Source organism: Wasmannia auropunctata, unplaced genomic scaffold (genome assembly GCF_000956235.1).
Source record: "Wasmannia auropunctata unplaced genomic scaffold, wasmannia.A_1.0 LD336088.1, whole genome shotgun sequence".
NCBI classification, from domain to species: domain Eukaryota; kingdom Metazoa; phylum Arthropoda; class Insecta; order Hymenoptera; family Formicidae; genus Wasmannia; species Wasmannia auropunctata.
Window position 1 is genome coordinate 3,156,293 of NW_012026802.1, and position 16,273 is coordinate 3,172,565.

General features: G+C 38.1%; 1 protein-coding gene across 1 annotated transcript in view; it reads left to right on the top strand.

Annotated features, from left to right (window-relative positions):
* LOC105448281 (basement membrane-specific heparan sulfate proteoglycan core protein) overlaps window positions 1-14,472 on the top strand; it is a 159,685-nt gene extending 145,213 nt beyond the window's left edge. The window contains exons 44-61 of the mRNA XM_011686781.1: window positions 3-275; window positions 429-986; window positions 1,230-1,650; window positions 1,976-2,198; window positions 2,269-2,560; window positions 2,711-2,971; window positions 3,309-3,575; window positions 4,304-4,462; window positions 5,179-5,448; window positions 5,687-5,838; window positions 5,975-6,282; window positions 6,505-6,971; window positions 7,836-8,001; window positions 9,844-10,237; window positions 10,558-10,927; window positions 11,212-11,413; window positions 11,546-11,896; window positions 13,235-14,472. Of these exons, the coding sequence (XP_011685083.1) occupies window positions 3-275; window positions 429-986; window positions 1,230-1,650; window positions 1,976-2,198; window positions 2,269-2,560; window positions 2,711-2,971; window positions 3,309-3,575; window positions 4,304-4,462; window positions 5,179-5,448; window positions 5,687-5,838; window positions 5,975-6,282; window positions 6,505-6,971; window positions 7,836-8,001; window positions 9,844-10,237; window positions 10,558-10,927; window positions 11,212-11,413; window positions 11,546-11,896; window positions 13,235-13,286 (5,186 nt within the window). The 3' untranslated portion in view covers window positions 13,287-14,472. The remainder of the gene's footprint in view (window positions 1-2; window positions 276-428; window positions 987-1,229; window positions 1,651-1,975; window positions 2,199-2,268; window positions 2,561-2,710; window positions 2,972-3,308; window positions 3,576-4,303; window positions 4,463-5,178; window positions 5,449-5,686; window positions 5,839-5,974; window positions 6,283-6,504; window positions 6,972-7,835; window positions 8,002-9,843; window positions 10,238-10,557; window positions 10,928-11,211; window positions 11,414-11,545; window positions 11,897-13,234) is intronic.
* Window positions 14,473-16,273: the final 1,801 nt, after the last annotated feature.

The window sequence follows — 16,273 nt, forward strand, 5'->3', positions numbered from 1 at the left end:
AGGAACCCACCCGGTCCCGCCTAGAGTCGTTATAAGTCCATCGTACAAGGAGGTGAAGGAAGGCGAACCGGTCGAGTTCCGTTGCGAAGCCAGCGGTAATCCGCCACCCCAACTGGATTGGATACGAGTTCACGGCACCATGAGCCCGGAGGCGACTTTCTACAACGGCGTGTGGAACCTTCCGGCCGCGTCGAAGAACGACGCAGCCGAGTACAAGTGCGTCGCTGTGAACAACATTGGCTTGGACGAGAGAACGACGATCCTATACGTTAAAGGTATACGGCCCAAGTATTCAACTATCTCGAACGTCGACGAAATTCAAATCCCAAACCATTACAGATTATACCGCAATTACTGTTGATAATGTTAATCTGAGACTTACACGCTTCCGTGCTTTATTTGAATGAAGACTTCGTTCTGCGTTACAGACAATCCTGACAAACCACCGCCTCAAGGTTTACCGCCGACCGTAACACCATCCGAGTGGTCCGGCACCAGCGGAGACGTCGTCAGGCTAATCTGCACGCCGTCTCAGTACGCGAACATCACCTGGACGAGATCCGGCGGTTTGCCGTTGCCTTATACCGCCAGTCAGCGCGACGGTGTCTTGACGATCACCAATCCCACTCCCAACGATTCCGGCATATACGTGTGCACCGCGACGAGCGTACGCGGAACGGAGACGAGCACCACCGCCAAGATAACGATAGTGCCCCGCAGAGAGCATCTGTCGGTCAAGGTCAGACCGGAACGGCAGGAGGTGTCGCAGGGCACGGTGGCCGAGGTGCGATGCATCACCAGCGGCGAGCCAGGTCTACAGGTGAAATGGAGCAAGTACTCAGAACAGATGAGTTCCAACGTCCAGCAAGTAGGGGACACGCTCAAGATCATTAACGCCCAGGTCTCCGATCGAGGAGTGTACATGTGTCGGGTAACCAGTCCCGCGGGTATAAGTTACGAGGCCAGTGCCATCATCGAAGTTGAACGTAAGCTCGTAGTATTTAAAAAAAAAATTCGCTTATGAATTTATATATATTTATATTTATATATTATCTATAATCTATATTTGGATGACTAAGCAAAAAGAGCTTAAAAATATTTGAACTATGTATATAGATTAAAAAATTTTTTATCAAATTTCTTATTTGTCGACATGAGAAATTAATTTTTGTTCCAATTTGTCTTTACTATTCTTAATTCTGCAAAATCGAATCGTCTGTTTATTGCAGCTCGCGAAGCTCCAGTCTTACAGCTGTATCCGCAAGATGTACAAACGGTCATCCTCGGCGGTTCCGCCGATCTTCTGTGTCGCGCGACGGCCGGTTTCCCGATGCCCGAGTTGCAGTGGTCTCGCCAGGACAATCGACCATTCGCCTCCAACATCGAGCAGCTGCCTGACGGGCTCCTCAGACTGTCGAATATCACGATGAACGACGGCGGCGCCTACATCTGTTCCGCGTCGAACGAAGTCGGCTCGACGTCGGTCCTCGCGCATATCGAGGTGCAGTCCATGCCTGTGATCACCATCACTCCGAAGCACGGTGTCTTGCAGGTGAAGCGCGGAAGCCGAGTCCGTTTGATGTGCAGCGCAAACGGTCATCCGCAACCCAATGTGGCTTGGAGCAAACACGTGAACGGAATAACTGTACAGTAAGTCGACTTTATTATCGTTACACAATGCTCTGGACCTATTATAATTATCGTACAGCCTCGTGCGCTTATAATAACAATTGTGGGAATTAATTTTTAATTATTTTTAACACAATTTTAAAAGCTTTACATTATTCAAGTGCAATTCTGTAATGTCTAGACGGCAAATTTTATTGCTCTATATATGTAAATTATATTATAAATTATAATATTATTAAGCGTTTAAAATTGAGCTTAAATTACTATTTAATTTGATTCTAACAATTGTAATTACATTGCTAAAAAGAGTCACATAATAATTTTGTAATATTATCATGATTTACAGTGACACGTATAGCAGAGCAGCGGCTGCTCCCTTGAGCGCCGTTTACGAGATATTCTCTGTTTCACCCGACGACGAAGGGTCCTACACTTGCCAAGCCACGAACGCCGTAGGAATAGCTGAGGAGCGTGTCCACATCCGCATCGAGGACGATGACGATTACGTGCCTTGCACTGGCGACAGAGGCGATATTCCATGCGACGACGATCGACAGCGACCGGAATCTGTACGTACTATAATTCTGTCGTCGTATCTTTAATACAGTGACACGTTTTTAATTAAAAGCATATTTACAGAGAGACCCGAACCAAACAGGGGGAGGTGTATTGATCCCCAAAGACTACTTGAGAATCGCGAACGGCGGCAAAGTGGAGCTGCGCTGTCAGGTATTCGGACCGGATGGAGAGCACATCTACCTGGACTGGAAGAGAAGCGATTATCATCCCCTCCCGGAAGGCAGCACAGTGCACAACGGAGTGTTAAGTATCCCAACAGTTGACAGAAGCGCGGCTGGAGAATACATCTGCTTGGGCTTGGATCCTGCCAACACCGTGCTCTTCCGAGCGAAAGCTCATCTTGAAGTTATATGTGAGTAGAAGACGTGTCAAATTAATGAAACTGCAAGATTTTTAATTTATAAAATCAGTGCATTTAAGTTCGATTTTTCTTTGCAAGTTTTTTTAACAGAAACCGCGAATAGGAGTTGATTAATCTTTTTTTTGCTCGATTCTCTTCTAGCTCCGCCAAGAATCGAATTAAATCCCACGCGTCAAACAGTGGGACCTGGGGAAAATCCATCCATAATTTGCACGGCCACGGGAGACGAACCCCTGCACATCGAGTGGGAAGGTATAGGACGCCAGTTGCCGTATTCTGTATCGCACAGCGGCGGCATTCTGCAATTCCGCGGCATCACATATTCCGACGCTGGCAAATATGTGTGTAAAGCAACGAACCCAGTAGGAACGGCGGAAGCGGTAGCGGAAGTTTTAGTTAACGGTTAGTTGATAATCAGTTAGATCTTTTAAACCCACAATAATTAGTATATAAAATTTTTCTTTCATTTTCTCTTAAATAATTACATTTGAATGTGTAAAAGATTCATTTAGTACTAAAAGAATCTTTAAAAGAAACAATCTATAACGCAATTACATATCTTAGAAAAAATTGCATTTTAATATGAAACATAAAAAAATATAAATTTTAGTGTAAAAATATAATTTTTCAATATTTGCTAAAAACAAAACGATATAAATATTCACCATGCATAAAATGCGTTTATTAAATGTTTCATTGTTCGGAGGAACAGCGAACTACAAACATTTACGATTTACAGAACATTCTTACGACAACGCAAGAATCCGCGCTGAGCAAAGAGACGTGGTAACTAATGCCGGTAATTCTGTACGCTTACGTTGCGAAATGCGCGATCATGCGAGGATCCATTGGAGCCGAGAGGGGCAACGCTTGCCGGCCAACGCGCGAATCGGAGAAGATTACTTGGAGCTGACGCAAGTGAAACCGGAAGACAGCGGAAGATACATCTGTCAGATCCAAACGAGCCGCGGTGTATCCAGCGATTATATTAATTTCAACGTTTCCCGTAAGTTCCGCCGTGTTTTTGCTAAGCCCAGTCGTTTCAGTATCATTTCATAGATTTTTGCTTTCATCCGAATGCATCTACTGAAGACACACATGCTAAAGGATGTTTTTTGCCTGTTAAGAAATCTTCATTTTTGCCTTTAATTCTTTCGGGATGAAATATTATTCTGACTTTTAAGCCCGAAAGGGTTAAACCTCAAACTGCTTTTTTTCACAAAATACTTTGCTATTTCTAAGCGATTTTGCACCAATAGAATATTTTAAACTTTTAGCCCATCTGAAGATTTCAATTTCTTATTCGGGACGTGACGAATGTAAAACTCAATATATTTTCTAAAAAAGAAAAGAATCAGCACAAAATTATGTATCAAAAATTTAAATGATTAAGAAATAATGCACATAAATAATCGTGATTTAAAATATTAAATCTGTTATTTTATATTAATCTAACGCATCACTCATATCACTAACAAGCGCGCAGCAAATTACTCTCAGACAATACAAACAGCAAAAGACATCGCGTATAAGGCGCTCAAGAAATGCCCTAAAATCTTTTTTTCTGATGTCTCTTGAACTTTTTTGTATCGTTTGGGCTAATTAACGTGATCATACATACAATATATCTATATTTCAAACGTGGTTCCATGAACGTTTCCACAAGTTTAGGTTTTTTTTTACAAGGCTCGCGTTATGATTTAGTAGTTAATTTGCTTGCGGATTGCATGCCAGTGTACCGATCGCAGTGCAGGCACTGGGAGTATCAATGCAGAAGCCTACAATGCATTCCGAAGGAATACTTTTGCGATGGCTATGTTCAGTGCAACGACGGTACTGACGAACGCTTCTGCCGCAACGCGCGCTATCGCCAATATCTCCAGAGACGACGCGGTTTGTTTTGAGATATATGTGTGTCGTGTGACGTCCCGTAGTTCTCCTACACGTAGTGAACTGTTCTTTCTTTGCTTACTGTACCTATGTATATGAGGAGAGGATACGGATTAAGGTGAACTCTTTGGCCGAAAAGACCAGGCCTCGAATAATAGACAAGTAAAATAAGATTTATTTTAAAATGTTACGAATTTCCGGCCAGTTGTCTTTTTATAAAACTTACAAGAATGTAGTGCGGAAGAAGTGCACATCTCCCGTATCCCATCCTTCTTAGCAGCAAATATAATATGTGTAAATCAATATATATATATGTATATGTATATATATACTTCAGACTTCAGTTTGACGCTACTTTTTTTTAAAAACTTTTTTTTAAAAACTTATATTCCGAGTAGATTTCTCTATATAATATTCTTCTGTATTCTTCAAATGTGCTAATATTAATTATTCCTTCAAGAAATAATTTTTTTTATTTACATTTTATTTGTAATTTTTTATGACGAATTTCAAACGTGATATAAAGAGTTCAGGTCACAGACACATGGAATAAAACGCTGCAATCGGATCTCGCAGTTCATTTTAGAAATCCGATCGAAGGCTGTAGTGTCTTCTTCGTGATACACACGACGATGTGTAAAACAGGATACATTGTACATTTTTCCTAATTGTACAATCAATCTTCAACGTATGGCCAACATGTTGCAATACGATTCTAGCTGCCGCGGTGCCTACGGTGAGCATCGAGGTGTCTCAAGATCCAATAAACATCGGCGATACCGTTGACATACATTGCACATACACCGGAACGCGCAGTCCACGTTATAGCTGGACGAGACCGAACCACGTGAGCCTGCCGGCGAACGCTCAGGAGTACGGCAACATCTTGAGACTGACTAATGTAGCCGTTGGCGATAGCGGGCCCTACAGGTGCATAGTAGACACGGCCGAAGGTACACTCGAGAAGGACTTCAATCTGATCGTACACGGTAATTAATAAGACATATACAATTATGCGAATAACGATAGATAATATATGTGGTAAATACAGAGATAATAAAGTATTCTTATACGTAAAAAAGATTACATGTATACATCTCTCTTATAATATCTACTTTCTGCCAAATGCTCACTCAAATTGCATACGTTTTATGTAAGTATAAAGCCGGCGAGCGATTAAGTTTATCGCGAAAATTATTGCGAACGAAGAATTTTACGATTTCCCAGGCGGCATCCTCGACGAACCAGCGATCGAGACCAAACTCGCGCCATACGGATCAGATCTGGAAATGGATTGCCGACTAGATCTCGACCCGCCGATACAATTCCAGTGGCATAAACTTGGTGGACTTCTGCCACGTGACAGCCAGACTTATGAGGTACGTAAAATGACGAGCATCATATATTTCTGTCTAGAAATCCCGTATATTTAATTATAATTAAATAATTAATATATACCTTGAGATATAAAATATTTCGTGTTCGATAATTCAACATGTGTTTTTTATTTTACAGAATAAATTGAAGCTTACTAATGTAAAGGCGGAAGACGCTGGAACGTACATTTGCAGCGGAAGTAACGAAGACTCGCGAGTCGAAGTGCCTACGGTGCTGGTCGTAACAGGAGTTGTGCCCAACTTTAGTCAGGCGCCCGAAAGCTACATCGCTTTCCCTCCTCTGCCCGACTCTTACCTCAAGTTCAACATCGAAATCTCTTTCAAACCGGAAAGTTACGACGGCATTCTGCTATACAACGACGAGTCCGGCCACGACAACGGCGACTTTATCGTTTTATCTCTGAATAACGGATACCCGCAATTCAAGTAAATAAAAGGATCTTGTTAAACATGAAAAAAGTATAATTTGAAATAAGTGGTCGAACTCTATTATTACACAGTGTGTATATATTCAAAATTAAGAAGTTGCGATCAATATCGATCATGTTGGCTTTTCAAATTGAGCTGTGAAGAAGTTGTTCGGCATGAAAATTACTAATAAAAAGCAGATAACTTCCTAAACTCTATTAACGAAGAATCTTTTAATAGATTCAATCTCGGTTCCGGACCGGCTTCTGTTCGCGCGGATAAGCCTGTCACCCTGAGCAAGTGGCATACCATCAAGATCCAACGCAATCGAAAGGAGGGGACGATGCTGGTGGACGGCGAGGGCCCGTACAAGATGGTCGCTTTGGGCAGACGCCAAGGTCTCGATCTCAAGGAGCCCCTTTACATCGGCGGTGTGCCCAGCTACAGCAGGATCAACAAGCAGGCCGAAATGAACACAGGTTTCGTTGGATGCATCAGCCGATTGGTCCTCGGGGAGAAACAGGTCGATCTGATCGGCGATCAGACCGACAGCGTGGGCATCACGACTTGCGAGACCTGCGCCGAGAATCCCTGCAACAACGGTGGTGTGTGCCAGGAAGCGGCCACGAAGAACGGCTACACGTGCCTGTGCCGAGCCGGTTTCAGCGGCAAGCACTGCGACAACGTCGGGCAATCCTGTTATCCAGGTACGACATATAATTTGTTACATTTTAATTTATACTTTTATCATACTTTTTGTTAAATTTGCTATAGTTATAATGATATTTATAGCTGGTTGAAGTTTGGAACGTTCCTGGAGCGATTTTTGAAAATTATTTGTCCCATTTCTAGCTTCGCACAGAGTCTAAGTGTCAGACATAAAATAAAAAATGTTCCGATTGAATGCACGCGTCGGAAGGCACCCTTATGCTCGACAAATCACTCTTCCGGTTATTTAAAAAATTCTAGCTACGCCAAAAATGATTTGGTCCATTTCTACTTTTTTTTGTACAAATTAAGTAACTTCTAAGTGACACAAAATAAAATAAAAAATGTTCCGATCGCGTTGGAAGGCATCCTCATGCTCGATAAACTACCCTCTCAATCTCTTGAAAAATTCTAGCTACGCCAAAAATAATTTGTCTTATTTCTACTTTTGCGCAAATTAACTTCTAAATGCCAGACACAAAATAAAAAATGTTCCGATCGAATGTACTAGTCGAAAGGCACCCTTATACTCGATAAACCACCCTCTCTTTGCTTACTTAACTTTAATTACTTAAAAAATTGTCCCTTAAACAATTATTACTTAAAAAAGCTACGCCAATAATGATTTGTTTCATTTCTGCTTTTAGAAATGGAACAAATAATTTTTAAAAAGTCACTCCAGGAATGTTTTAAACTTCAACCAGTTCTTATTTTATAATAATTATAATTATTAACTGTTAATCTTAAGATTCGCGCGTGCATAATATGTGTACTAAATATTATCAAAAATAAAAAAATCTTTTAAAACTTCAATTTAAAGAATTTAAACAATAAGATTCAGTAAACGCATTGAATGATATTAGGTGCTTGCGGAGAAGGTAAATGCGTTGATAAAGAAGTCGGCTTCGATTGTTACTGCCCGATCGGGAAGACAGGCTCGAGATGCGAGCATACGGTGAACATCTACGACCCGACTTTCCATAACGACAGAGCTTTCATCGCTCACGAGACTCCAAAAGCTCTTAGACGGTGAGTACCTTCGCTCGATCGAACGCACGTGCACGAACTATTTCTTAATGAACTGCACTTAGTCGATGTTACAAGCGCACATGATGGAACATATTGCCACGGCGATTGCGTCTCGTACATCTATTTTACTTTGAGTTTTCTTACGTATTGTCATTATTTGTATATAGTTCATCTGTGAAAAATATGTGAAATGAAAAAAAATTATACACATTCTGCAAAATTATTCTTCAAAATGTTATAAGACATAAAAAGTTTTGAATATAATTAATAATAATTATACGGTTAGAAATAGATTTTAATTGATAAATTTTATTCGAAAATCTTTGAAATACAAAAAAAATCCCTATAAAGATAAATATTATAAAAATATTTCTCCACACGCCTTTGACGAACTAACAGATTTAACTGGAATATAATAAATAATTGGAGTATAGGTACTAATCTCATTGTCAATGCATACGAACATCCTCAAGCATCCTAATTACTAAAATTCTTTTCAGGCAAAGAGAGAGTTCGACCACTACACACAGTCGATCACGATTACGCAACGCACAAATTAGGCAACCACGATCAAGGCCACATCACCACAATAATTTGCACCACACAAAACATTAGCTAGAGCTAGCACCAATTTTACGCACTTAGAGAATCATTACTTATCCAGTCACAGCAATAATAAACTTCTCCCTCCGTAAATCTATAAGTCACCATATCATATAATGAGCGCTGCCTAAAATTTCTAAAATACGTTTACGCCCATAGTCGAAGAGATTCTTGAGCAATTTTTCACTGCCTTTCTCTCTCCCCTAGTTTCGTACGCGATGGTTATTATATAACGTAAAGAAAGAAAAGAAGCAATGAATTCTTAACAGGTATTTTGCAACGAGCCTGCCATAGTGCGTAGTTCCTTGTATAATGGACATTCGCGGTGCTGTAATGTTAGAAACAACAGTCAATTTACGAATTAGTAATTAATATGTTTTGTACAGCTTCTTAATTAATACACTTAACGCGTCACTTTAGTCATTATTAATTATATTAAAAGTAATACGTGAAGTCACTGCCAAATCAGTCGCATTTAACAGTTTAGTCCCCACTCAAAGCTTAGAAAAACGTCAAAGTCGTAGCATCCACTACGTGTATATGACAGTTATATATATGACAGCATATGTAAAATGTTTGTACTTACATATCTAAGAATCTATATATATATATATATATATATAAAAAAGAAAGAGATGTTTCACGTACGAATGATCGTTTATATACTCAGCAGACTCATGCTATACGAATAAATATTTTTAAAGCAAGCAAACGGAAATAATTAATGTAATAAATCACACACGTTAAGTTAAGTCAATGTTTTATTCGATATTTCAACGCCTTGCATGTCGTAAAATGCTAAAAAGATATAAGACGATGAGGTAAGTTTTAAGACAAAAACTTTATTCATATATGTTTTGATGCCTGAATGAGCTTCTATATTTTCCTGTACATATATATTATATAAAATCCTTTTCTGCCTATGCGCTTCGCAATCCTTTGCACGTGTCTTTTGCACATGTCTTTCGTGTGTAAATCGTATAACAGATTCGATTGCCATTAAATTTCAACTTCAATTAGCTTCTCTTTTATAAAAAGTATAAGACAAAGAATAATGAGACAGTCGTACAAATATTTTGCGCATAAGAAGGATAAAGAGTGAAAGTGTGCAAATTGAGTTTTATAATAAACAAACTAAATAAATAATTAACACGTGGCATACGTTGCTTAAAGCCCCTTGAGGATGTGCGTTCAATAATAATACGCTCTTCTTTTTGCCTGTTTTATACCCAATTCTAGGCTTAAGGTAGCCATGAGTTTTAATCCGGCGGACAACGGGGACGGGATCTTGATGTATTCTTCTCAAAGTGACGAGGGCCTCGGAGATTTTGCGGCGCTCGTGATAAGGGACAGGCACGTCGAGTTTCGCTTCGACATCGGCTCCGGAGTAGCGACGTTAAGATCACCTTCCACCGTCCAACCCGGTATATGGATGTACGTAACGGTAAATCGAGATTTCAAGGATGCGAAACTGTCCGTAAACGGCGAGCCGTTTGTGGAGGGCAAATCGCCCGGAGCCGCAAGAACTATGAATCTGAATACGCCTCTCTACATCGGAGGGGTAGATCACAGAAGGATCACGATCAATCGGGACGTCGGTGTCGATCGTAGCTTCCGCGGATGCATAAGCGAAGTAAGCAACATTATTAACTATATATGAATAGCAATAAAAGATCTTGTAATTAGCTTTGTCCAGAATTATTTAATAACAAGTTTTCTATGAAATCTAAAAACAATTTTTTATTAGCGTAAGTAAAATAAAAAAACCTCTTTTATATTTTAATATCTAATATTTAATACATCTTATTACTTTAATTGAATTGGTGAGAGCTAAATTTCAGTAAAATCTTAAAAAAAGCCATTTAAAGAATAAAATGAATATATAATATAATTAATTATTTCGTCAAAATAGAGAAAGAGAAATTAATAAGCGTTTGTTAATTTATCTTACAGCTCGAAGTTTCGTCGGTCAGTTTGGATATAGTAAAGTCATCGATCGACGCGGCCAATATCGAGGACTGCTCGGAGCCTCATCCGAATCAAACGATGATTCATACCACCGTCACCACTCCGGCGTCAACGCAACCAACAACGTCGTACAATCCTTGCGCATCGATCCCCTGCGTCCACGGCCAGTGTCAAAGTTTAAACGATGACTACTCGTGTACATGCGAATACGGATACGCGGGCAGAAACTGCGAGAAGATGCTAAAGCAATGCGAATTTCTCACCCCGTGTAGAAACGGCGGTACCTGCACGGACCTCCACGAGTCCTACAAATGCGACTGCCGCCTCGGTTACAACGGGCAGAATTGCGAAAAGCGTGAGTACAAAAAAGTTCAAATTATTATTAGTGGCTCTATTTGTATCCAAATTACAATCAATACGTAAAAAAAAATTAATTTTCTAAATTCTTAAAAACACATATGTAAAAAAAAAGACGAAAATTGTTTCTTATAAAAATCATCATTGTACACAATTAAAACACAGTTAAAACAATTAAAACGTAGTTAAATATAATTATATTGTAGTATAATTCTTAAAAATGTGTAATAATTAAAAAATTAAAATACAATAATTACGAATAATGTGGTCGTATATTTACAGTGGCGGAGATCACGTACGATGTTGCATTCAGAGGAGACGGCTGGCTCGAATTAGACAAATCTGTCATGATGCACGGCGAAGAGCGTGAGGTTGTAGGCCTCGAGATCAGTACTAATAAGAGTCACGGATTGATTATGTGGCACGGTCAAACACCGAACGATTTGACTCCCGATGATTACATCGCTGTTGCTGTAGTAGATGGGTGAGCAATGTATACACCGTAACATAAAACAAAACTGTCTACCATAAAATAAAACTTTTACTCTTAAGATATTGGGCAAATCCTTGAATATTAATATTATATATATTTTTATGTTTCTTTTTGTTATTCCAGGTACGTGGAGTATCAGTACAATCTGGGCTCCGGTCCAGCCGTGATTCGCGTCACCGCCCAGCGCGTCGATGACGGAGAACGGCACAGGATAATCCTGAAACGTCAGGGAAGCGACGGCAGCATCGAACTGAACGGCGAGCACACCGAGAACGGCATCAGCGACGGGCTGCAGCAGACCCTGAACGCGAGGGGTAGCGTTTACTTGGGCGGCTTACCGGATTACGCGATGTCTTACGGCAGGTACTATGACGGATTCTCCGGTTGCATTTACACGCTAGAGGTACAGGACTCAGGAGCTATCGACATCGGCGAGAAGGCCATCAGGGGAGTAAATGTCTCGCCGTGCACCAGGTAAGCACCGCATAAGAATCTTTAAAAAAAAAGCGTTTTTCCTTCAAATCTGTAATTTTACGGCCTTTTTTTATATTAAATCGGTTCTGCTATCTGAAACCGATTTCTTTTTACAGATCTTTAGATTTTCATTTATATTAGCGATTTAGATTATATTAATTAACAAATATAATACTTAAATCAATAAGTAGCACAATACAAAATTCGTATTTAAATTACTTGCTAATAATCTAATAAATTGATATTCGAAGATTCATTGTTAAAATAATTTATATGCGATGATGTCTGAAATGGCTATAATCTCGTTGGATATTACTTCGCACGCTGCGCTCAGAGTAAGATGGATACCATCCTCGCTGGTATTCACGGATGCAGATGCGGACGGATTCGACGCGTTTGTACCACCGCCGCCAGTGAACATTATTCACCCGAAACCCGCGTCCAATCTCGCCGCGTACGACATGACGAGTTACTCATTATTAATTATACTTCAAAATCTCATCGCTTTGACTAGGGACATTAAGGAGCAAAGTGTACTTTTCACGCTGTTGTGCGTAGACGCAGTTAACGTTCTCAATGGCTTGTTATTAAGCTAAACGAGTATAGAACATTTTATCGACTTGTTCTCACTTCTCGGAAATACACATTTCCCTTTAGAAAACCAAATTACGTTATTCAAATCAGGCTGGGAATGTACAGTACTTTAAAGGGTGTGCGTATTTCCGCGAGTTTGCATAATATGTACAGCTAATAAATTTGTAAATTATCTAATGCTTAATACACACCGACGTTGGAGGTAACACGGCGAAACTATATACGGTACGTCACTTGTCCATCATTTCAGATTTTCTTCTGCCACAGATATAATTGATATCGATTAAATATGGATTATGATTGGATTTATGAAATTGGACGACAAGGCGAAAATATCAAAAAAACTAGTCAGAGCTAGAATAATGAGAATTATTATATGCGAGCGATTTTATAATATTGATTGTAAGTGCATTAAAATCCGTTAAAATCCATTGAAGATGACCGCTGCTCTTGTAGATTCGAATCGTTTGGTTGTATTTCTTAAAGAAGATTGTTGATAATTTTATACGACATAATTATTGTTTATCGAATTTTTAATACACGTTATTAGCATGTATATCCAGCTCTTGGCTTCGTTAGCCCTTCTATTGATGTAATATATTATTTGAATAATTAATCTCTGTGACAGAAGGATATCAATATTCGATGTTCAATCATCAATGTAATATCTAAACTTATATAACTTATTACTTATATAACATGTTAAATATCTATCAATCTTACGTGCTCTTTTTAATTTTACAGTGATCGAACTGATAGACTTCCCACACGCGGTGACTACGAAAGGTACTACTGAAAAGAAGATCCGCATTTGCATCTGAGGGATGTACCGCGCGAATTTTCACACCACTGACGAGCGGTAATACCGTTGATGTAAATGCCGTGTTTAAAGCCAAATACATACGTTAAATTTTTCATACATATCTAATATTTTGGAAGAGACCATTAAGACGTATTAAAGGATCAAAAGCAAATATGTTATCACAGCTAATCAAACGTTGTCGGAACATTGTGTAACACATATAAAGACGCAACTTTTCGATTGCAGTAATTTGATTTGACGGGACATCCGCACATCTGTGACACACGCAAAAAAATCGAAAAGCGAAACGTATTTAAAATGCATGTATTCCTTTGACGGTTTATCACGAACGACCTGGGGTAACATGTGAAAGATACGAAAGTAAACTATTGCTAAAAGCGAGCAACAAAACAATTTTATATCCATAGAATATACAGAGTCTACCTGCACTAATATATTGCTATCGATATTTTATAATTAAAATAACTATAACGTTTTATACCGCTTTATTTGTACAAAAATGGTAGATACAATTCCATTCGCAAGTAACGAATCATTATGTTAAAAGCGACAGAAGATTTACGCTAATTATTCTCTCATCTAGAATTTTATCGTTTACTGTTACGCGATGTAAATACAAGAAGGCTAGTAGCGATTAAGCTTCTCAATGTCTTTTCCGTTTCTCCTCGTTCCGTTTTTTCTTTGTAATCAAGCTTCGCGCAGGCGTCTTTTATTTTCGCAAATCAGCTGAACGAGTTTCGAGCAGCTGATACGGTGACTGATACGAAAGAGATGTGTTGACTATAAAGTACATAGTTATAATTTTTCACTGCCACGTGCTGATTTATTCATATTTATAATACGACGAAGGTTCTGTCATCGTATAAGGATTAAATATTATTCACTAGCGTATGAGTGTAATCAAAGCTTTAATAAGACTTTGATATATCTCCCGTATTTTACCAGAAGAAAGACAATAAAATTCTCGTCACAACCAAAATAATTTCGTTGAAGAAACGCGACTTTTTTATAATCGATATAATCGAACTTTTACACGTTGGAAAGAGAATGCACATTTATATGTATATTTATAATGCGAAATGCATAAGTTACGGACATTATACCCTCCATTGACTATTAATCCTCGAAAAAAAAAAAACCAAGATCCTTGAAGCAAAAATACATACATCAACAATCAAATGGAGGATTGGACGAACTTGATTAATTCGACTCCAGATTGCACTCATACCATGATGAATACTTATCATTTATCGTATACATGTAGGTGCTTAAATGTGATTTTTAATGCAAGGGAATAACAGGCGATTAAAAATCAAGGATAAATATAATGAATGGGTAATTGAACGGCATCATCGAACGTACGTTTTTATTAAAAGATTTTAATCAGTCTGCGTGATATACGTATAAACAAAGAAAGTTAAATACGAGAGAGAGAAAGAAAATAGCGATAGGGATGAGGGACGGCGTAAGTAAAGAGATTGTGTGTTGCTACATATATAAAATTTATATCGAATAGAGTATGGAAAATCCGCGTATAAATAAACAGCAATTAGCGTTCTCTAATCTCTGTATTCGAGATCTTATGAAAGTAAAACGTACAATTTGATAGTAATAACAATTATTCGGCCACCAAAATATACATATATCATCTATCTGCGCAATTAGGTTATATTATTTTCCAAATATAAATTGAAGCGTGTGCAATACTTATACGATATAAAATAATTATTCTATTAAATTTTCAAACGATTAAAACAATTAATTTCAATCTTCCTAAATAGTTGAATTATATTAGACTTACAGACGGAATGTTTTAACATCAGTAGAGCTTAATTAACTGTCAATTAAATACCTCCAATTATTTCCTCCTGTATATCCGTTTTTCCAGTTTACACGATAAAAAGTAGGAAGTCCGTAGTTTAATTATTGAAAATATTATACAAGAGAGATCTACGTCCAATGCAAATTCTTGCAAATCTGTCTTTCTCTGTATATTTTTTCACGTAATTAATATTTTTTTCCGTAAAAAAAATATCGTCTAATTTTGTACAAATTGTTATACTTTTCAATGACATTTTCATAACATACGTACTGTAGTATGTGCATTGTCGATCTTTAACGTTTCATTAACGTACGTATTATTTACAATACGTAATCCGATTAATCAGCTAAAACCGTTGCGCATAATGAAAGAGCAAACGTCATTGAACGAGATTCTATGCAGATTGCCTTTAGATATTATTTAAGGAATGGGATACCGAGATAATGTATCATAGCTCCCGTGGAATTTTCTGCGTTCGCTACGATTCTATTATAACACACTGTAAATGATCATGTACAGAAAAGAAAGGAACCGATGCATATACTTGTATATTATATTCTTAACACACCTTAACCGATACACTCCGACATCGAATGAACGCTTTTGGATGTTCATGCAAAACGTTAGTTACGTAATACTGTAATATTGTATGTATATTGCATTGTATGTACAGGGTGCAATAACAAATATACCGGTCTGAAATGCCTTCTTTACGCGATTGCGGTGTTCGGGTGTGAATAATGCCATCAGTGGCATCCTAATTAGAACATCTCAATTAGGAGCGATGTTTCAGGTGTGGTAATAGCTAATATTGCTCCACCCTGTATATAAAATCATACTGAAAGTATCTACCGTAATATATATATATATATATACATAAATGTAGTCTATTGTTACATAATAATTCTTCAAAGAAAATGAGACAATAAATTATAATTTTGCTAACAAACTGTATGTTCATTATTTCATCGTGAATACTTTGTGTATATAATTATATAATTACTCCATTCGAAAAAATTTTAATTTCTACCTTAAATCATATATACTTCTAACCAGAATTTGTAGAAAATATATAAGAAAGCGAGAATATGTACAAAAATTTATTCACATAACCTTACAAAATTTGTATATTATTTTT